Raw genomic sequence first — 20,159 nt, forward strand, 5'->3', positions numbered from 1 at the left:
ATGCATATTAGTATCTCTCATTTATTTCATTTAGGCTCACAAAAAGAAAGCAAGCTTAAACAAAAGACAGTGCCATCAAGACAAACATTAAAAAGCAAAGAAACTGTAATAGTACAGTATTTAAAGTATAGCAATGAAATCGTAGAGGGTACATTTAAGAGAAATCAGAAACAACTGATGAGCAGGTTCAACAATTAGGTTTGGGCAATACTATCTCTGCTGGCGCCTTGACAGGTGTACAGACAAAACCACTGCCACAACCCTCATTAGAGTGGCACCCTGAGCTGCTAAAGAGTGGCTAATTCCAAAACAATAAAACCACTCTAACTTAAGAAAAATTGGATGTCATCCTGTGGTTAACATGCATTTATTCCAATCAAGTTGAAAAAACAATGAAAGTTTATTAAAGTAACAATTATAATATCTGTGCAATACAAATTGTTTTCAATGCATTTTCTGTCCACAAAACAAAATGTGGGTAGATCCACTGACTGACAGCACTTGTCCATGGAGTGACTTAACATTTCCCTTTTCCAAGACATTTTTAGAGACACTGCAGGTGAATTGAACAATAATTATAAGCCTACCAATTTGCACTGTTGAAACAAATGCTAATCAAAAATAATTGTGGTCTAAGACATTTTTTTAGATAAAATTAGTTGCACAGTGTATAGCCACAGAGTGATTAGTTCAAAAGTAATTTTCAAACTATCAAACATGTATCTAAAACCATTGAGACATTTTTAAAAATGGTGGTCCTTATTTTGATGATGCAGTGCAGATGCTCCTGCATATTTCATTTTTTATTAAAAACTTTTGTTCTAGAAACTTTGTGTTTACTTTTATGAGCAAAAATTCTAAATCCAAAAACACAAAGGTATGTAAAGGTATAGGCCAACAGCAATGTGACAACATCATCATTTCAACTTGCTCATGGCTGAGGGGAAGGGGAAACCATCCCTTAGCAGTCAAAGCCTTCACCCTCCCCCTCATACCTATTATTCATTTTTCGTGTTGAGTTACCTGATCAAGATCTGTTTATTTCTGGACCCCAACAACTTTTGTTGTAAAGCAATGGTACTTAACACCTTTTGAACATGTGGCTCTGCGTGCAAACACTTGTGATAATGTGCTTCAGTTGTCCTGGTAATTGAAAGTTGATACTATGCATAGGAGAATTATTGAGAATAAGTTAATAGCACAAAGTGGTTCTCATCTAAACCTCATGCAAAAAATATACTGAACCCCTACATTATTCTAAAAGAAATAAAAAGGGAAATAATAAACACCTCAAATTATATTTCTCAGGCAAAAAACAACATCTTTCTATTGTACTCACATGGGTCTCAGATCCATGAAGAAAGTCATTGAGAGCTTCTGGGTCACTGTAAAATAAAAACATAATAAGATGATATTTAATCAATTTGTTACCCTGTCAAAATAAGCAATAACCAAGCAATGACTTACCAAATTACATCTAGAAGGCACCTGCCGTCTTCATCATCCATGACAACTAGTTAAAGGATAAAAATGTTTTTTAAAATCAACTGATTCAGGCTCAAATGAAAACAAATAAAATAAACTATATGTGAACAGCTGTGTTAATTAAATGACAAAAAAATATGAAATGAACATCAATATAAATCAATAATAAAAAGACCCCAAACACTAACCACACACCACTCTGCAAAGGATAGAATTGTTTACATATTTACCATGATATAACTTCAGATGTACTGTATTGATCCAATTCTAACAGATATGCATAAAATATTGTTATAATTGCATTTAATACATGATATACTAAATTTAGTTTGTTACAGTTACTACAGTTGTAATAGCTAGAAAAGAAATCAATCAATGAAAATGTGCATCTTCATTGTAAGTATATATATATAGTTATATATACACACATACACAGTGCTGTAGAATATTGATACAGTATTGTGACAAAATATTTGGACACATCTGCATTTTGATATTTTCTCACACCCTTAACTATGACAAATATACACATTACACTTGGTATAGTTATAATAACTACAAGTAGTATTTGTAGTTGGTGATGGTGGCTTTACTATGCAAGCAGAAACAAGCAAAAACCAAGTCAAAATGACTAGTTGCTCTTTTTACAATTTTTTAAAACTATTTTTTTGACAGAAACTGATTTTATTAGTAGGTTATGGTCACACATATGACTAAAGATGGTCTTTCTTACTTCTTACAACAGAGCCCATGCATATAAGACTTCAACTTTATAATCAATTCCTTTGCAGGACCCCAATGTTTCTTTTTAACAATTTCATTAGTTAATTCATGCCTTTACAGTGAATAACTCTACCTCTACTCTTTTCCCACACCAGTTCATTGTCTTCTTGTTAATACCCTTCCTTTTTTGAGAATCAACGATTTAATTATCAAACATCACATCAGTCTACTGACTGACAAGCCAAACAAAGTTCTTATAGCGCAGGAATATCTGAAAGATAAATTATTACGAAGGACTGGAACATATTATGAGCACAGGGAAGAGGTTGACGGCATAGCTTAATGAATAGATTCGTTTTTAATGAGAATTCTCTAAAAAGATTGTCCTAAATTGGATTGCTTCTTTAAGTGTCAAATGCCAGAAATGTTATATTCCGTAATGGAAACAAAACACTGAGGAACCTATAAAACTAAGTATATCTCAAAGCCAATATTTCCTCCTCAAATGTAGTCCAAACTCTCATAAAAGTATCTTAACAATCTGACCAACTGTATGATTCATTATACAAATATCGGGACAAAAAAAGGGCCGAGCAGCGGATCATCTTCGTTTTGCAGCGAAAAACTCGGGATGAAAAAGAACAACAAACTGAAAACGCGCGGTTTTCACAGGGACTGAGCCGATTTCGAGCGAGGGGTTTCGGTTAATATATAAAAAGTCTAGCAACTACTCCAAAACCATGCGGCAAAGGGCATTTAACTGAAATGCATGACGTCGATGTTTCGACCAAGATTAAATCCCAGTTATTCCAAAGATGCAGCAATTAGTAGCCATTACTCGGTCTGATCACAGCCAGTACGCAGGATATGAATGGAGACGCAGGGACGAGCGGTTAGCTATATTTTAGCTAAGCTTCCCGGAGAGCTCTTCAGTGTTTGTTATGTTGTCGATTGCAGTACACTCAAATAAATCACTTCGCATTCGGCCTAATCAAATTCGATAGAAACAGGTTTGGTTTCGTAAAGTAATTGCACCTAAATCCACAGTGTTCGCTGCATCTGGGTTGCATTTCTTTAGCCTGTCCAGCTAACCTGCTAAGTCAAGCTGCTATCAACAATATTCAGACGTAGAGCTAGCTTGAGCCTTTGACATTCAAAACAAACCAACGACTGACACTTTTTTGTCGCCCGTTTTGCACAATGGCACTTCAGTTCACAATAGAAAACACAGAGCTGACCGCTTTAATGTGTAAGCGCAATTGCGCAGCGAGCTGTGCCGTTCTCATTGCAAGCAAAATATGAGTTAATGTTGGAATACTCTTGGATGAGGGGGGTATGCTTGGGAATTCGGTGGAAAATGTCTACGTTTTCCATGTCGTGCAGCAACGTAGCATTTCGAACGATAAAGCTTTGCAGTTTGTGAGTTATCCGCAGTGCATGAATGTCACCGGCTTTTCAAAGATATTGGGATTAATGGAGAAATATGTTGTTTTTTAACAAACTCACCCGAGACGATAGAGGTGCAGGCAGCGCGGGGTCTCCAGGACAACCTCGCACGGGCTGCTGTACAGGACCCAACTACTGGCAGGAAATGGCAGACTTCCGTGTTGCCTGACCGAAATAAGCGCCTTCTTCGCTTCTTTTGCCAAAGTTTTTTCTAGCATATTGAACCTTTGGTGGAGTTACCGTGCCTAAACATGTAAAGTATGCGTTGTTGATAGTAACACCAGCAAAACAAACATTATCCAGTTGACGTTATTTTGTTTTTATGAATAGCACTCGCTCAGTTTATAATAATAAAAACAATAACAAGAACAATAATAACACACTCTACTACCTATAGAAGCAGCTTCTGCTAGAAGCTGGATATTAAAAAACGTACAAATAATAAGATAATTGTTTTTATTACCTGAGAATAAGTCCTTTACTATTTATACCAGAAAAAACGTTTCTGTATTAATGATACGTTAAAGCTAAAAATGCTTTGCTAAATGATATGCAGTAAAGAAATTATCCAGATAATTTCAACCTAGAAGTTTAAGGTAAAACGTTTGCCTCCAGATTAACTTTAAATTATCTTTCAACCTCATATTTTTTACCTATATCAGATATTATAAAGTCATCTGTCACAGTCATAATTTAGAGCCTTCTTTCTCATCCAAACTGTCCACCTGTCCACTACTACATTACCTACCCTGAATCCATCTACATTTTTTGAAAAAATGCATTGGCACATATATGTTGTTTACACATTTGTTAAGCTAACTACTAACTATAAAGCAATGTAAAGTAATATGAAATGAGCCAGGTTGCAAAGTCAGTGCAAGACGCTAAGAGTTTGCAACCTGGCCAGTACTGACAGTACTCAAAACAATGGTTCCCAAACTTCTGCAGCACAACCCTTTTGTAGAGGACCATACCTCTCATAACATTAACACATTCACAGCTATTGCTTTTGAACAATACTGAATTTTATATAAAATATAGTAATAGTAATCCAATGTGGCTCGTCTAACTGGAAAAACATAAGTGCAGTGTTATTACTTTGGAATAAATAAATATTGAAATTGGCTGAACCCTCATTGAAAAAACTCTGCACTCCCTACATTGAAAGCCATTGATAGTGCGTCTTCCAAAAAGCCAGATTTCCTCTTGAACTTAAACCGAGAAGGGGTACTTTAAGTTATCCATATTAAACATTTATAGTATAGTGAAATAGGTTGTTTTATTATAACAATTATTAAAATAAGCAAAATTTCACTATACAATTATCTTCTCAGAAACTCAAGCACGGGTGGAACTTCCAATATTGCGAATGTGTGTGTGTGTGTTTTTTAAATAAAGATAAAACCTGAGTAAATGTTATTACCAGCATCGTTCACTTATTTTTTTTTTATGTTTGATATGGCTTTGGTGTTAAAACATTGCCAATTGCTGAAACATTCAGGCATACGTTATAGTTGTTTTGTTTTTTAAATTTATGTTAGGAGGATAGTGTGGTGAATTATACATTACTAACACTGTATGTATGATGGTCAAACAAACCATCAAAATGCATAGTTTTATGTAAAATACCATAAAAAAACTGTGTTAGGAGCCAAGTGAAAAATCCCTAGTGGCGCCCCTGTACACACACGCACTATATGGAAGTTGCTGATAGTTATTAATAGTATTATTCGAAAAACTGCCAAACGTTAGATGTAACGGATAGAACACAGTTGCAGACAACATTTAAACGCATCACCAGTGTTTTCCGCTGTACCGTGTCACGTGTCAGGTGACGTTTACTGATGATGTGACAAGGCGAACCCTCTGCTGTTAGAGCTAGTTAGCTACTTCGTTGACTTTCGCGTTCCCACGTATTCTTTAATTAACAGTAGCAACAACACGAAAATGGACAACAGCGGCAAAGAGAAAGAAGCAATGGCCTTAATGGCCGAAGCCGAAACAAAAGTAAAGTCGTCGCAGTCTTTTTTCGGAGCGTTGTTTGGGTGAGTATGTCGGCCGTTAACCTAATGTTGTCAAGCTAAAGGGGCCAACGAAGCGGAAGGTGAATGTAGTAAGAATTGAGTGCGTTTTATAAATAATTTTGCAATTTGACCTCGCAGGTTAGAGTTTACTGTTGTCTTTCAAAATATCCTTATTTTTTAAAATAAATATTATATTCAATGTAATATGAAAGTGGCGATGAAGTCCTTAACATTGCGTTAGTTTCATGACGATTTCTTCAGTGAAACACTCTTGTTCTGAAAATTGACAAAATTAACATATTACGTTTAAAAAGTTCTGTTAACATATTACATACTGTAAGTAGACTGCCACCAGAAAACCACGGTAGCATCTTTTCGTGTTCTGCTTTTGCACATTTGGCAACAAAGCCACTACCTTGAGTTTTGAAGTTATGGCGCCATCAACTGGGAAGCTCTTGCAAGGTCGAGTGTATGAAATCACATGCCAATCACGTTGGTTTATATTTTACGATATTCTTTTCCATCAGTGTAAATGAAGGTAAATGTAACTATCTATGATATTCACTTGTATATCCATCGGTTTATTTTGCGAATTGTACCACTACTAAAGGTGTAAACGCAATGAACACGTTTTGAGGTCACACAGCGTTACTATCAGAATCAGTGTTGCCCTTTTTGTCCTTTTTTGTTTACTGTTTTAATGTGCATGTTTGTGCAGATGGCATTTTCTCTTTCAACACTGGACACATTTTAGTTTATAGCATATTTTTAATGTGAGAGTTTGTGATCTTCCTGAATATTGCACATTCACAATCTGTGTTTTTTAACTAAATATAGTTAAGTTAGGAAGTATAGTTAACTAATAGCTAAGACTATTTATTGACACTGTTGAATGAATCTGTTGCTGTACAGAGGATCCTCCAAGCTCGAAGAGGCCTGTGACTTGTACGTAAGAGCAGCCAACAGTTACAAAATGGCCAAAAATTGGTGTGGTAAGCGAATTAGTCCTAATTATTTAAAAAAACATTTGAAAAGAAATGTTGTTTTTCTGTAAAAAACTGTGTCTCTGAAATCTTACTTTTTTCTCTCTAGCTGCAGGAAATGCATTCTCCCAAGCTGCACGTCTTCACCTCCAGATGCAGAGCAAACATGATGCAGCCACTAACTTCATAGATGCTGGAAATGCCTTCAAAAAAGCAGATGCAGATCCACATGGTTGTATTTTTTTTACATATATCATTACATAAAATATAATGCATGCTTATTCTATCATTTGTTTATAATTATGAGAACGTAAAGTATTGTATAACAGTAAACTGTGTATTAAATCTTATTAATCTTTTTTATAGAGGCTATCAACTGCTTAAATAGAGCAATTGAGATATATACTGATATGGTATGTAAATTTGTGCAAAATTTAACAATTTTTGTACTGAGAATGCTATCTTTGTATTTGACTCTGATGTTGTGTAATTGATCTGCTTTCATTAGGGCCGATTCACTATTGCAGCAAAACACCACATCACTATTGCTGAAATATATGAAACAGACCTTGTAGATATTGACAAGGTGAGTTTTTTTAGTATTATTTAATTATTCTTTTATCAAACATGCTTCTTATTAGTGATTTATTTTTAATATTTACTGCTGGTATGTTTTAAACATTTTCTGTCCTAGGCCATTGCTCATTATGAACAAGCAGCAGATTATTACAAAGGGGAAGAATCCACCAGGTGAATGTTTTAATGGAGTAATGTTCCCTCTTCTTTTGTTTGCTATCAATGGAGTAGTTTTTTATTATAAGACTTATTACTTAATGGTATCTAAAATGGTTATTTGTGATTGTTTAGACAGTGATTTCTCTTTAACTGTTAAACTTTGTGATTTTTTTTTTCTCTCTCTTTAAACAGTTCAGCAAACAAGTGCCTTCTGAAAGTAGCAACATACGCAGCGCAACTGGAGCAGTACCCAAAAGCTATCGAGATCTATGAACAGGTTAGATGGCGTATCATTAAGACAATACTGAACCTATATTTTCAAGATAAACATAACATGTATCCTTTTTTGTAGGTTGGATGCCATGCTATGGACAGCACACTTCTGAAATACAGTGCCAAAGACCATTTCTTCAAAGCAGCACTCTGTCATTTCTGTGTAGACATGCTAAATGCAAAGGTCTGGCCTACTATGGAATGTATATATTAAATAAAGCAAAAATACAACACATAACTTTAATAATTCTTCCTGTCATCCAGTTGGCAGTGCAGAAGTATGAAGAAATGTTTCCGGCATTTTCAGACTCACGAGAATGCAAACTTTTAAAGGTTGGTATTGATCTACTGAGATAGCTGATTTTGTTCACTGATATCTTAGGTTTAAAGTGTTGTTTTCTAAACATTTGCAATGTTTTATCTTGTTAGAAACTTCTGGATGCCTACGAAGAACAAAATGTGGATGCTTACACTGATTCGGTAAATAGATGATTGCCTTACAGTAGATTTGTATTCATGCTGGCAAAAGTTAGCTGCACAACAATCCAAAAATAGTTGCATCGTGGACAACTGGACGGAGTAGGTTTTTTGAAGACGTTTCACCTCTCATCCAAGAGGCTTCTTCTTGGATGAGAGGTGGTGAAACCTACTCTGGGAGGTCAAGAAACCCACTCTGTCCAGTTGCCCTTGATGTAACTGTTTTTTGGATAAGATGACCTGGATGACTGAGAACCTACACAGATGTCCTGTACAACACTGTGTTCTAAATTTCAGATGCTAATAAGAGTTTAGGTAAAATAGTAGTTTGTTTTTTGGTTAATGAATTTTCTTAAAAACTGACAGATTAAGTAAATATTAAAAGGTATATTATCTTGTTTGTGTCTCAGGTGAAGGAATATGACACCATTTCACGATTGGACCAGTGGCTCACCACCATGCTTCTGCGTATCAAGAAAACCATACAGGATGATGAGAGCGACCTTCGCTGATTTCCTCCAGTACTCAACCACAAAACCTCAAAAAACGACTTGCATACTTTGTTTTGCCTTGAGCTTGTCTCTTTCAACCTTAATTGTACGATCATTAGTCCGTATGTTTCTTCAAAGATGATGTTTTCCTTCTGTCATCCTCACTAAATTTACATGCCTTTTTAAAATCTTCCCGACTTGTATCTCTATTTTACTGTCATATTTATGAACACTAAGTTCCTGAGTGCACACAGCACAGTATGTTATTTCTTTATGGTTCAGTTACTAGGTTGCAATACCAAATACTTACACCAGCGTACTTCCATAGTAACTGTTATATTTTCATTATTAATAAAAGGAAGAGGTGATGCCAGAACCAAGAATTTTCTTTAGCCAATGTTAGATCAGGTACAAATTAAAGTAACTTTTGGAGGTCGAGTTGAGAGCTGATCATATCAGTGTGTCTCAGAATGAAACAGCACTTCCTATTTGTGGGGGTTCTCATTTGAGCTGGTAAACCAGTACAGCTGTAGACTATTCTTCTGGCAAAAAAAAAACCCTTCTGCCTTAACCATGAAGTTCTCAGGATGTGGTTTGAACAAATAGGTTTGAAATGATAATTACTGCTTTTATCTGGAATTATTAATCATGTACTATATTTCATCAATTACATTTTACAAGTACAACTGTTTTAATTCCATCAAACTTAAAACAATAAAATTTCCATTTAACATTTATTGTTCAGTTTTGAATGATGTATTTCAATGAATGTAGATATTTCTAATTTTATTTGTTTGTTTGTTTTGGGCTGATTTGTTTCTCTTCTGGTATAACTAACCAGTGTAGAAAACTACATTTTAAAACCCTGCACAGGATGCAAAAAGGTGAAGAAAAAAGCTTTACTGGTATAAACACTGTGCTAAAGTATAACCTAACGATTTTTCACGTCACCTGACAATTGGTCTTCAAACGTGTGTATGACAATGATTAATGTAAAAACAAAAATTAAAATAAAACCTGTGTCAGCATCCCACTGGGTGTGGCCTCTACCTCTGCACCGTCTCCACTAACCGCCTACTCTGCATCAGAGGAAATTCATGACCACTAGAGATGCCGCTGTGTGCACCTGTCAACACGAGCTGAGAACACCTGGATATTGACTCATTCTTCACTCTCCTCAGCACCATGCCTTCACATTGTGCAGTGTACGTATCTGGTTGTTCTTTTTCTTCTCCTTCTTTTGTTTGGTAAGCTTAAACCAGAGTGCTTCCGTGGTAGGCGGAAAATGCCCTTTACGGCACAGCGCTTACTGTTTGTTTTGGAGACCAGTTTTACAAAGTTGGTATATATGACTGTACGTCACTGTTTGTTGCGACAGTTGTGCTGCGACAGTGTAACAAATGTGAAAACCAATTGTGCTGCGACAGTGTAACAAATGTGAAGCTCACATACTAAGGAGGAAGACTAACGTCTGCCGATTCCACACACCTTAGGTGCATTCATTTATTTTTCACCTCCTGAAATCCCTAAAGGATTTTACCTTCTTGCTTTATGTCCTCAGCTTGTTGACTAATAGGACTCTGGAGAGACGTTCGTGAGTATCCAAGAGGAGTGAACATCACACTGGGTTTCACTTAACATTACCATTTAAACGATAAACCAGAAAGATGGATACATCCATCAATTAACTATCGCTATATAAAACAAAACAAAAATGTTGTGAATATAATGAATATAACATCCATTCTTTTGGTCAAATTGTAAGTTTGTATTTTAAAAATGCACATAAACCGATAAGCGCGCGTATGTTCGACGTTGTTAAGGTAAATTATTTCTCGTGTTCGATGCTATGTTGGTTTGCAGCATTCAAAATGTAGTAGCCTATGTGTTAAATTACCTTGTGTATATTTAAATTATGAGGAAATATGAATACAATTCCCAGAAAACAAAAAATTACTACAAGTACTTTACAAGAGCTGAGACCGGTTTGGCTATCACGACAATCGGAGACAAAGTTTTAAAAAGTTTCCCCATTGTGGGGCAATTCGGACGAAACTATTAGTAGGAAGAATAGGTATACAAATAAAATTATCATAATTATTTTTAAATAGAACATTTCACAATAATATGTCACTTAGTGACTTGTTTTTCCAGACACCGTCACAGACTTAGTTCGTGTTAAAAAAAAGTGTGTTTTTAACACGTTAAACAAATTGACCTAAGCAGAAGTGGAGGTGTTTACAATATTTGCATCTAACACTCCCTGTTAGGTGTCTCTTTAACTGACTGTGCTAGTATGGGGGAAAACGTTGAAGCAACTAGTTAAGTCATGTCATTAATTTTAATCAATAAGGGTGGCTGTCAGTCATGCAACTAAACTAACAGAAACAGAAGAGCAAACAGAATTGTAGAATAACTGCAGAAATGTACACACACATCAGTGTGTGTACACGTCAAAAAGCCTGGTGGTCCAACAACCTCAGGGGCGGTGTTCAGTTATTTTAAGTAATAAATAAAAGTATGTATTAAGTATGTTTCGAATAAAGGATTCAAATTCAAAATTCCAAGTCAAAGTGTTTGATTACCAGGTGTAGCAGTTTTTACATTCACACAACTGTGACAATGTAACAACTATACATGTATGGAGCAACCACTATTTTTGTTATTTCTATCTTTAGCGACTTTCTCTGTAGTTGTTTGTTCGAACACCAAACCACAGCCTACTTCTAGGTTCTGCTTCTACATTGTGCCTGACTCAAATATTCCGTTTTTACTATATTCTTATTTCTCACAAAATTGCATTGTTTACAATAAAATCGATTTACGCTGTATGTAAACTGTGAATTATCCTTATCCTTAATTTATTGTTGTTTTAAATGAAGGTTCCCTGAAATCTATTTTAAAATCTATTTATTTTGATTTGGCAGGTACAAGTGGTTTCTCTGGGGAATATGTGGAGCCTGAAGACAATAACACAGAAATATAAGTCTTACCAGCTTGGTTTGTGTCTGTCATGATTTTAATACCCTTAATGATGAAGGGTATTTACGTCTTTAGTGTCTTGGCACTTCTGATCACTTTCCTTATGGTCTTTTACTCAACATTAAATCTAGAGACCGCCAAAAGTTACACGTCTGAAGTGAAGTTGTTTTCAAAGGTCGAGGACCAGAATTTGGATATACTGCTTTCAGAGCCACAAAGCTTTACCCTACCTGAGCCTGATGTCGACAACGTCTCTGTTTCAGAAAGCTTCAGACAGACAATACCTCAAAATGGAGCATACTGGAACCGCCTATTATACTCTAGACTGAAAAATCTTGGAAAGAGGGAATCCCCTTTAAGAGACAAATTGTCTTGGTCTAAGTGCAGGCAGGCCAATGAAGAAAGTCTAAAAATCAACGTGCATAACTTCAATAGCTATCCTGCCCCGTTCCAGGACTTTTTGCGTGTCATGGACTGCAGATCCTCTGCTGCCCTTGCCCTTTTACCTCACAAGTGCCTCCCTATAGAAAGTGATGGAGAAAACCAAACTCTACTGCTTTTTGCCATCAAGTCAAACCCTGGGAATTTTGAGCGAAGACAAGCGGTGCGAGAAACCTGGGGCCAAGAGATGCTGTATCCTAATGGACTCCAGATTCGGAGAGTATTTATTTTGGGCAACCCCTATCCAGAGGACCCTAACCTCGGCCCGCTGCTTTCATTTGAAAAAGAATACTTTGGGGATATTTTGCAATGGGATTTCCAAGAATCCTTTTTGAACCTGACACTAAAAATGAACTTGTTCCTACCATGGACGCTAAAACACTGTCCTCATGCCTCCTTTGTCTTTAGTGGTGACGATGATGTGTTTGTCAACACTCCTGCACTGGTCACCTATCTGCAGTCTTTGGAGCCTTCTAAAGCATCTCGGGTGTATGTGGGACATGTCATCAACTCAGCAGGTCCAATCAGAGACCAGAAAAGCAAATACTACATCCCCACGAGCTTCTACAATGGTCCATACCCTCCTTATGCTGGTGGAGGTGGCTTTCTGATCTCTGGAGCTTTGTTGAAACCCCTGTACTCTGTTTCTTTTGTCATTCCTTTCTTTCCCATTGATGACGTGTACATCGGTATGTGTGCTAAAGCTCTGGGAGTTTCTCCTCAGGGACATGCAGGCTTTCAGACCTTTGACGTCAAGGAGGAGGACCGTGACAACTTGTGTATACACAAAAACCTGATTCTGATCCATCAGCGTTTACCAAAGCAGTTGATGTACCTGTGGAAGGGCATTCACAGCCCCTTATTGTCTTGTTAAAATCTGACATTTCAGCTGAGCTGACATTTCAGCATTGACAAGAGGCTCTCTCACTGTCTAATGTTGCAGAACTATTTTTGTTAATAAGCAATTCTACTTGTTTATTGCTGACATTTTATGAAGAAAAAAGGCAAAGATAATCCATCTTAACTTTTTTAGAAAACTAGTTTTTACTACTAGACTTTATGTTAAGTTATATAATAAGTTGTCAAAGTTGTTTAACAGGCGGAAATCAATAAACGACATGGTGGAAGAGTTGTTGATGTATGGTGTCTGTTTTTTCTCTGTGTGTGTGTGTGTGTGTGTGTGTGAATTTACTTAATTTACTGCAGGTCTCCACATAGTCCAAAAATGTAGATTGAGGACAAGGACAAGTGGACACTGATGACTGCTAGGATTGGCTCCATCTTCCTTTTTGGCCCTCAAAGAATAAAGTGGAAGAAAAAAAAACAAATGACAAAATTAAATATGACAAGTGACCTAGTCATTTGTCATGTTGCATTGTACACAGGTCAAGTAAGTGTATGCAAATTATATGTAAAAAAAACCCCACTAAAAATATATATATAATATTATTTATTTAGCATCTCTTTCTTGATGATTAAAGCTGATTACATTTTTTACACTGCATGCCTTTCCACTCAGTTAAATAATAGTTGGCTAAAATTATTATTATCTGCACTTTCACTGTATTTCAAATACAGCCAATGAAGCTGCTGGGAGACATGTCCCATTAGGTGTCTTTAATCAACTTCCAACAAACACACACACCCACACTCACACTTGTTGGCCTTGTTTCTCACTTTTGTTGACTGTGTTAGTATGGGGAAAAAATTTGAAGCAACTAATTAGGTCATGTCATTAATTTTAATCAATAAGGGCGGCACATAGTGTACCTTCAAATTATTTTCCTTTGTAATGTAAGTACACTACAACAAAAAACAAACAAACAAAAAACAACCAAAACAAATCAGTTGCATAATTTATTCTAAACAAACACCAAAATTGTAACAGGAGCTGGGTGGGTGTACACTTATTGGATTAGTGTTGTCTGTAACAGCATGAAAAGACACACAGTCGTCAAAAATGTGTGTGCTTAGAATCGTTAAAACGTTTCCCCAAATAAGACACAGCAGAGATACACAAGAAAACAAGTTAATCATCACAAACACTGAGAGTAGCAGGTGATGGAGCACATTTAACCGTCACCATTTATTGCTTGATTTGTGTAGTTACTTTATACTTACAAGTAGCAGTCTGAATGGCACCACCTGATCGGAAACAAAAACAGTTGTAGGGATATATAGAAAACAGCTACTCGGAAAACTGAAGGCACCAAAAACCAGAAGGTTTTTGAAGTATGGTATTTCGCAGAAAATACAATCTACAGGAAAAAAGGCAAGTTATATCAAAACTATGCCTTTAGGAATAGTAAAAGGTGTGCAATAGTTTATGACCCTCTCAGTACTGACCCACTCCCAGATGAATTCACCAGATTGTAATAATTTCCATCAGGGTGAATTTTTTTCGTACAGGTCAAGTGGGTAGTGCTCTTTGTACTGTTGCACGTGTCTCCACATGGCTTGCCTCTGCTTCTCCAGATGGGGCGTAACCACATCGTATACATCTGTGAACAGCAACTCGAGATTGGGCTTCAGACGCTTCTCGGCCTTCTCAAACGCCTCCATCACCATCTTGCGGGACTGCTTTCTCCAGCTCCTCTCGTCATCTTCGCTCCACCAGACACGGGCCATCATGTAATGTCTGAGTCTGGAGATGGGATGGTCCTGCTTATCCCAGTAGTTCACCTCGTCCACCGAGCGGTAGGCTGAGCTGTCATCACTTGTGCTGTGGTGACCAATTCTGAAGAACGAACAGTTCAATAAGTTAAACTGACACTAGGGATACAGTACATTCAGGTCACAATACAATGATTGGTGATTTTATCACAACTTTTTAAAATAAAAACACCCAGGGACATTGTCATCACAATAAAAATAAAACGATGCACGAATAAAATAGTAAAAGTACACAGAAGGACACGGTACAGAAGACTAGAAGTTGTAAGGTTCCTTAGACTGGTGAGTTTATAAAAAAAATATTATAAAAAGGAGGGCAAGTCAGTATGGTGGTAAAGTGTTACATTGAGTCACAGTAGTCTGTAAAAATAGGGTCTTTTAATAACGTGACTCACCTGTACGTCATTGCCTCGATGAGGAAAGGCTGGTTCTCTGCCACAGCCCTGCGACGAGCCTCTTTTGTAGCATTGTAGACCGCAAACACATCATTACCATCAACACGAATGGACAGCATCCCATAACCCGGACCACGAGCAGCTGTTGTAATAGAGATAAAACACAAACATAAGCACAAGTGTGGTAACAAGTCTTGTGCTGAAGTCTTCAACCAGCATTCTTACCAATGCCATCCCCCCTGTACTGCTCATTGGTTGGGGTAGAGATAGCGTAGCCATTGTTACGACAAAAAAATATCAGAGGACACTCCAGCGTTGCAGAGAAGTTAAAGCCGGCGTGTGCATCCCCTTCACTGGCTGCTCCCTCTCCGAAATAACAGATGACAGCACGGTTCATGTTTTCCCTTTTAACAGCATAGGCAGCTCCAGCCGCTGGAACAGCAGAGGTGGGCATTCATAAAGCCACAGGTGACGTACTACATTCTTAAGATATTACCACAGCATATGTTCAGCTCACCCTGTGGAAGCTGAGTGGCCAGAGGGGAGGAGATGGTAACAAAGTTGAGGTCTTTGCTGCCATAGTGGACCGGCATCTGCCGACCCTTTCCGAGGTCGTCAGCGTTAGCATAACATTGGGCCATGAACAGATCCAAAGGAAAGCCCCGGTACATAAGTACACCTGCAAAAAAGTTTGGAAATCATTAAACAATATGCATTTGTCTTCAACTATAACTTCACACTTAGCTATTGGCTATTTCTGAAGACAAATATTCTATAATTAAGAGAGTATCTAGAATCTAAACCATTTGCCTCTTTGATACACACCAGCTTCTCTGTATTGACCAAAGACCAAGTCATTTGGGTCCAGAGCAGCAGCACTGCCAATGTGCGTCCCTTCTTCGCCATAGTTTGTCATGTAGAAAGAAATTCGACCCTGAGTGAGAGAGAAAATAACACTTGATTACAGGGTGTCATCTTGATCCAGTTTCACTACCAGCACATAAGACAGAGAAAAACACACCTGTCTCTGAGATTCGTACAGAATGCGGTCCATTGTGTTCAGTAATGTCATTTTCTGATAGAAGTTCAAAACGGTCTCTTTGGAGAGCTGAAACAGGAAAAAAGACAGAAGAAAAACCCAAAAATATTATTTTTATGTTAGTGTGTTTTTACAACTTAAGCTTGGAGCTAAGTACTGTACCTGAGGGTCTTGTGATGGATTTATTATGTTCCCCTGCCTGTCCATCACCCGGTAAATTGGGATCCCAGAAATAACATTGGGTTGGATGAACTCAAGTTGATCCACAAACTCAGCTGAGGCCCCGGGGAACTGTGGCTTTTCCAAAGATGAGTCAAAAGGCTGCTGCTGGTACACTGCCTGAAAATGAGTACAAATCTCATTTACTAACATCATAGTTGTTAAGTCATTAAGTGCCTGTTAAATACACACCACATTATCTACTGGAGAATTCTGAAATTATTAATAACCAAATTATTTGGTTACACTGCATTGTAAGCAACAAAACAGAAAAATTGGGAACTATTTATGCACTATAACCTAAAATATCAAGGAAGTGGAGTGACAACATTATTGGTGAGCGTGTTAAGGGGTACTCAGTCACCCCAATGAGAATATTTGCTGGACAAAGAGTCTGCTGACAGAAACCATAGTCTACATTGCGGAGCAACATAAATTAAAACAGCGCCACATTAGATGTTGACAGTTTTCCTCCGTTTACGTTAAACTCACGCCCCTGACATTGACCAATAGGAACGTCGCTAGCAGGCTTTAGCCGGTCTGCTACTACGTTTTGCAAAATACACAACAATAACGCAAGGTCGAGAGGATACATTTAATATAATTTACCCCCCGTGTCAAGTCCTGACAGTAACTAAAATTGATCATCCCAAAGTTACAGCAGCAACATCTTTTTCAACAAGGTTGTAAGCTAAGCTAAGTCGCTAACAACCAAAGCTGAATGTACGGCATGTTGTTGAAGTTAGTTTCTGAATGGGCATTTGAAGAACATGTCAACTATTGAGTTTATAATTAAACAGAATATTTTCAATACAAACTTATACTCAAAGGTCGAAGAGAATGCATATGTTGTTTTAAAACTATAAATTTAATTAATCGCTGTAGCCGTTCACTGGACGAGCGATGAGCCGACTTTAGCCCTCACCACATACAGCGACCTTCCAGGATACGTGTGATAACATGTTAAATACTGCATGACACAGAACAACAGCAATCTTCGTGTTACACTTACAGAGGCTCTGAATGTTCTCATTTGCAGCAGCCTTGTTGCCTTCACTCCTGCAGTTTGGCGAACAGCGCGGAAACACAGTCCGTACATTTTGTTGATGCTACTAACAATGATAGATTTGTCAGAAGTGTCAAAGATTTCCAACAGCGAATAACAACACGAGGAAATTGTCTCAACTGCTCCTGTCGTCTTTCGGATTTGGCGACAGTCGTTATAATAACTAATTCCGGCTAGACGAATGTATTGCATCCGGTTAAACTCTTTCACAATAAAGAGGAAGTGAGTCACTTCGTCTATCAAATTTTAGGCAGTTGAGATACGATGGCCACACTGGTGATTTGTTAACACTCGTATATTAACAACATATAAGTAATGTGCAGAAGTTAAAATGCAAAATACATTTAAATTAAGCAACATTAAAAAAAAGAATTGGTATAGTTTGTTCAATTCACGCTTAATTTTTATAATAATAATATTAACAACAACTAACAATAAATAATATCAATAATAATAACAAGGTTAATAATAATAATAATAATAATAATAATAATAATAATCATAATGTAACTACGATGTATATCGGGGAAGTATTTGGGGTAAACAGATGACGTCACATGTCCGCGACAACCGAATAGTCTTCTCTGTGGTGGTGTGATGGAGGCGTGCAGTATTTCCAACCTTAAATTGAGAGAGTTCGGTTGTGAACAGAGCTTACTCTCTCGGCCGGACGGTTCAGCTTCTTTTATTCAAGGTAAGAATATAATAGACATTTGAATCTGCGTCAAAGGACAGATTCGAAATTTTAATCAAACCTCACTGCGTACGTGTGCTGTCTTCCATTTACCAGTGGCACCGCGTCTTTAACACAAGTAAAGCGTTTATTTTTTTTACACTAAACTAAAACACTGTTTTGGCTTAGAGTTGTCTCTTAAACATGAGTGATGTTACTGATGTTTTGCAACCTCACAATTGCAACAATTTCAGGTCAACCTGGCCTGAAATCGTTGAATAATTTGGTATCCACCTGGTTTTTAACATCAGCAATATAGTTATATATTAATTTGAAACAAAATATTGTACATTTTTTCGCAGGTATGCTGTTCTTACGGTAACGCTAGAATAACCAGAAATGTAGTGGCTAACATCAATAATATCATCTTTTGTTTTATCCAAAGGAGATACAAGTGTGTGTGCTGGAGTGTATGGCCCAGCTGAGGTCAAGGTCAGCAAAGAGATCTATGACAGGGCCACACTGGAGGTTCTAATACAGCCCAAAGTGGGATTGGCAGGTCAGTGTGTTTTTCATGTGAAGCTGCTTTATTTAGCAATTGATAGATAATACTTGAAATTGATATTTGACATAATAATTCACTTATAATTTTATTAACTGCCCAGTTATTGTAGAAAGTACTTTAGTATCAACGATTTAGTTGTACCAAGACTAATAGTTGTTATTCAGTTAAAACGTTTATATCGTTGATACTACTGGACTGTAGGGACTGCATGTGCTGTCCTGTGTTTACTACTTTAAATCACACGATGGAGTAAGTCAGCTATTGTTACCCAGAATCTCTTTCTCTCGAACTCAGGTGTCAGAGAGCGATCACAAGAGCAGTGTGTGCGAGAAACCTGTGAAGCATCTCTACTGTTGTCACTTCACCCTCGCTCCTCCCTCACCCTTGTTCTTCAGGTGATTCACGATGATGGATCTGTATCCTTCACTTATTACCGTTGGCTGCCATGTCACTGGAATGTTTCAACTATAACTATCAATGGAACATGTCTTCTTTAACATTTCTCCAGCTATTGTCTTGCTTTTTAAATGCAGCCTGTATGGCTCTAATGGATGCTGGTCTGCCAATGAGTTGCCTGTTCTGTGGTGTCACGTGTGCCATCAGTGCAGACGGTCAGATAGTTACAGACCCCACAGCTGCTCAGGAAAAGGTACATTTACACAGGGACGTCTTTTTATTTACATCAGTGTTTCACCAAAATCAATTCTTCCGTTATTTCCATGTGCTTTGTTTCATGTAAGTTTCCTAAAAGGTCAGAATGTCTGAAAAGTTAAAGAAGTTAAAGTCTTAACCCTTTGTTGATTTTTCTATCTCTGATTAGGAAAGTCGGGCTTTGATGACCTTTGCGATTGACAGCACAGAACGAAACATATTGATGTCATCAACCAAAGGATCTTTTTCTGTTCATGAGGTAATCAAGAAAACTAAAATTCAGAAAACTTTTCTTCAACATATATGCAAGTGGAATATTGGAAGACTGGAATTTCACATCTGTGTTTTTCCAGCTAAAGCAGAAGTGGCTTTTATTAAAACTCGGTCGCAGGTCATTTAACTCGTCATTGAACTCGATTTTTTTTCAACTTTTGCATATTCACGACAACTGTGAGAACACAGAGCCTAAAACTAAACTACTTATCTAGGTATATTCTGTCTTTTTTATTATAAGATATATAAGATATTCAAATTTAAATATTGATTATACATTTTACTCAGTTCACAAATGACTGTTTTTCAATCTAATGCTAATATTACATTGTTTCATGAAAAGTCAATAACTTTAACCCTTTTCCTGCAGCTACAGCAGTGTATAGTTGTCAGCCAGAAAGCCTCAGAGAAGATGTTCCAGTTCTATCGGGATTCTGTAAAACGGCGATACTCCAAATACCTCTGATCAACGAGCTCAATTTTGAACCTTTTTTTGTATAGAAAAAAAAAAATTAAATTGATATAACCATCAATGTTGTCTTTTG

The 20,159-nt window shown here is 37.1% G+C and overlaps 5 protein-coding genes across 8 annotated transcripts in view; 3 read left to right on the forward strand and 2 right to left on the reverse strand.

Annotated features, from left to right (window-relative positions):
* The window catches only part of bicra (BRD4 interacting chromatin remodeling complex associated protein), a 14,696-nt gene extending 10,594 nt beyond the window's left edge, over nucleotides 1-4,102 (reverse strand). For 2 of the 3 annotated variants that reach the window (XM_025054846.1, XM_008309016.3), the window contains exons 1-3: nucleotides 3,715-4,102; nucleotides 1,468-1,513; nucleotides 1,340-1,385 (exon numbers count right to left, since the gene is read on the reverse strand). In XM_025054846.1, coding sequence (XP_024910614.1) covers nucleotides 1,340-1,385; nucleotides 1,468-1,508 — 87 coding nt within the window. In that variant the 5' untranslated portion in view covers nucleotides 1,509-1,513; nucleotides 3,715-4,102. The remainder of the gene's footprint in view (nucleotides 1-1,339; nucleotides 1,386-1,467; nucleotides 1,514-3,714) is intronic. The other variant, XM_025054847.1, reaches the window with a different exon arrangement.
* Nucleotides 4,103-5,453: 1,351 nt separating this feature from the next.
* On the forward strand, nucleotides 5,454-9,372 carry napab (N-ethylmaleimide-sensitive factor attachment protein, alpha b). The gene is made up of 11 exons (XM_008309018.3): nucleotides 5,454-5,699; nucleotides 6,591-6,670; nucleotides 6,771-6,893; nucleotides 7,028-7,074; nucleotides 7,170-7,247; nucleotides 7,356-7,411; nucleotides 7,589-7,673; nucleotides 7,749-7,853; nucleotides 7,934-8,002; nucleotides 8,099-8,149; nucleotides 8,557-9,372. The coding sequence occupies exons 1-11, from the start codon at nucleotides 5,602-5,604 to the stop codon at nucleotides 8,656-8,658; spliced, it is 894 nt and encodes a 297-aa protein (XP_008307240.1). The 5' UTR covers nucleotides 5,454-5,601; the 3' UTR covers nucleotides 8,659-9,372.
* Nucleotides 9,373-9,732: 360 nt separating this feature from the next.
* b3gnt2l (UDP-GlcNAc:betaGal beta-1,3-N-acetylglucosaminyltransferase 2, like) lies at nucleotides 9,733-13,654 on the forward strand. Of its 2 annotated transcripts, none has more exons than XM_017031923.2 (2): nucleotides 9,733-9,842; nucleotides 11,565-13,654. In XM_017031923.2, the coding sequence occupies exon 2, from the start codon at nucleotides 11,651-11,653 to the stop codon at nucleotides 12,932-12,934; it is 1,284 nt and encodes a 427-aa protein (XP_016887412.1). In that variant the 5' UTR covers nucleotides 9,733-9,842; nucleotides 11,565-11,650; the 3' UTR covers nucleotides 12,935-13,654. The 2 variants fall into 2 exon arrangements, with proteins under 2 accessions (XP_016887412.1, XP_008307241.1); XM_008309019.3 differs by lacking the exon at nucleotides 9,733-9,842 and adding an exon at nucleotides 10,053-10,231.
* Nucleotides 13,655-13,904: 250 nt separating this feature from the next.
* On the reverse strand, nucleotides 13,905-17,659 carry bckdha (branched chain keto acid dehydrogenase E1 subunit alpha). The gene is made up of 8 exons (XM_008309020.2): nucleotides 17,399-17,659; nucleotides 16,330-16,506; nucleotides 16,150-16,236; nucleotides 15,954-16,062; nucleotides 15,646-15,807; nucleotides 15,354-15,560; nucleotides 15,129-15,270; nucleotides 13,905-14,797 (listed from the first exon to the last, which is right to left on the reverse strand). Exons 1-8 carry the CDS (start codon nucleotides 17,642-17,644, stop codon nucleotides 14,446-14,448), a joined length of 1,482 nt encoding a protein of 493 aa, XP_008307242.1. The 5' UTR covers nucleotides 17,645-17,659; the 3' UTR covers nucleotides 13,905-14,445.
* Nucleotides 17,660-17,987: 328 nt separating this feature from the next.
* On the forward strand, nucleotides 17,988-20,147 carry exosc5 (exosome component 5). Its single transcript, XM_008309021.3, has 6 exons — nucleotides 17,988-18,146; nucleotides 18,571-18,684; nucleotides 18,985-19,106; nucleotides 19,199-19,339; nucleotides 19,511-19,600; nucleotides 19,985-20,147. Exons 1-6 carry the CDS (start codon nucleotides 18,050-18,052, stop codon nucleotides 20,078-20,080), a joined length of 660 nt encoding a protein of 219 aa, XP_008307243.1. The 5' UTR covers nucleotides 17,988-18,049; the 3' UTR covers nucleotides 20,081-20,147.
* Nucleotides 20,148-20,159: the final 12 nt, after the last annotated feature.

This window comes from Cynoglossus semilaevis, chromosome 4 (assembly GCF_000523025.1).
Source record: "Cynoglossus semilaevis isolate Cse_v1.0 chromosome 4, Cse_v1.0, whole genome shotgun sequence".
Lineage (NCBI taxonomy): Eukaryota > Metazoa > Chordata > Actinopteri > Pleuronectiformes > Cynoglossidae > Cynoglossus > Cynoglossus semilaevis.

What these genes read in the sequence shown, in the direction of transcription:
- napab (XM_008309018.3), top strand. Translation starts at nt 5,602, where the DNA reads ATGGACAACAGCGGCAAAGAGAAAGAAGCAATGGCCTTAATGGCCGAA. An exon ending in AAAGGGGAAGAATCCACCAG is followed by an intron (nt 7,412 to 7,588) that starts GTGAATGTTTTA and finishes CTCTTTAAACAG; the next exon opens with TTCAGCAAACAAGTGCCTTC. An exon ending in TAGACATGCTAAATGCAAAG is followed by an intron (nt 7,854 to 7,933) that starts GTCTGGCCTACT and finishes CCTGTCATCCAG; the next exon opens with TTGGCAGTGCAGAAGTATGA.
- b3gnt2l (XM_017031923.2), top strand. Translation starts at nt 11,651, where the DNA reads ATGATTTTAATACCCTTAATGATGAAGGGTATTTACGTCTTTAGTGTC.
- bckdha (XM_008309020.2), bottom strand. Translation starts at nt 17,644, where the DNA reads ATGCAATACATTCGTCTAGCCGGAATTAGTTATTATAACGACTGTCGC. An exon ending in TGAGAACATTCAGAGCCTCT is followed by an intron (nt 16,507 to 17,398) that starts GTAAGTGTAACA and finishes ACTCATTTTCAG; the next exon opens with GCAGTGTACCAGCAGCAGCC. An exon ending in TGTACGAATCTCAGAGACAG is followed by an intron (nt 16,063 to 16,149) that starts GTGTGTTTTTCT and finishes TCTCTCACTCAG; the next exon opens with GGTCGAATTTCTTTCTACAT.
- exosc5 (XM_008309021.3), top strand. Translation starts at nt 18,050, where the DNA reads ATGGAGGCGTGCAGTATTTCCAACCTTAAATTGAGAGAGTTCGGTTGT. An exon ending in TGATTCACGATGATGGATCT is followed by an intron (nt 19,107 to 19,198) that starts GTATCCTTCACT and finishes ACATTTCTCCAG; the next exon opens with CTATTGTCTTGCTTTTTAAA. An exon ending in GATCTTTTTCTGTTCATGAG is followed by an intron (nt 19,601 to 19,984) that starts GTAATCAAGAAA and finishes CTTTTCCTGCAG; the next exon opens with CTACAGCAGTGTATAGTTGT.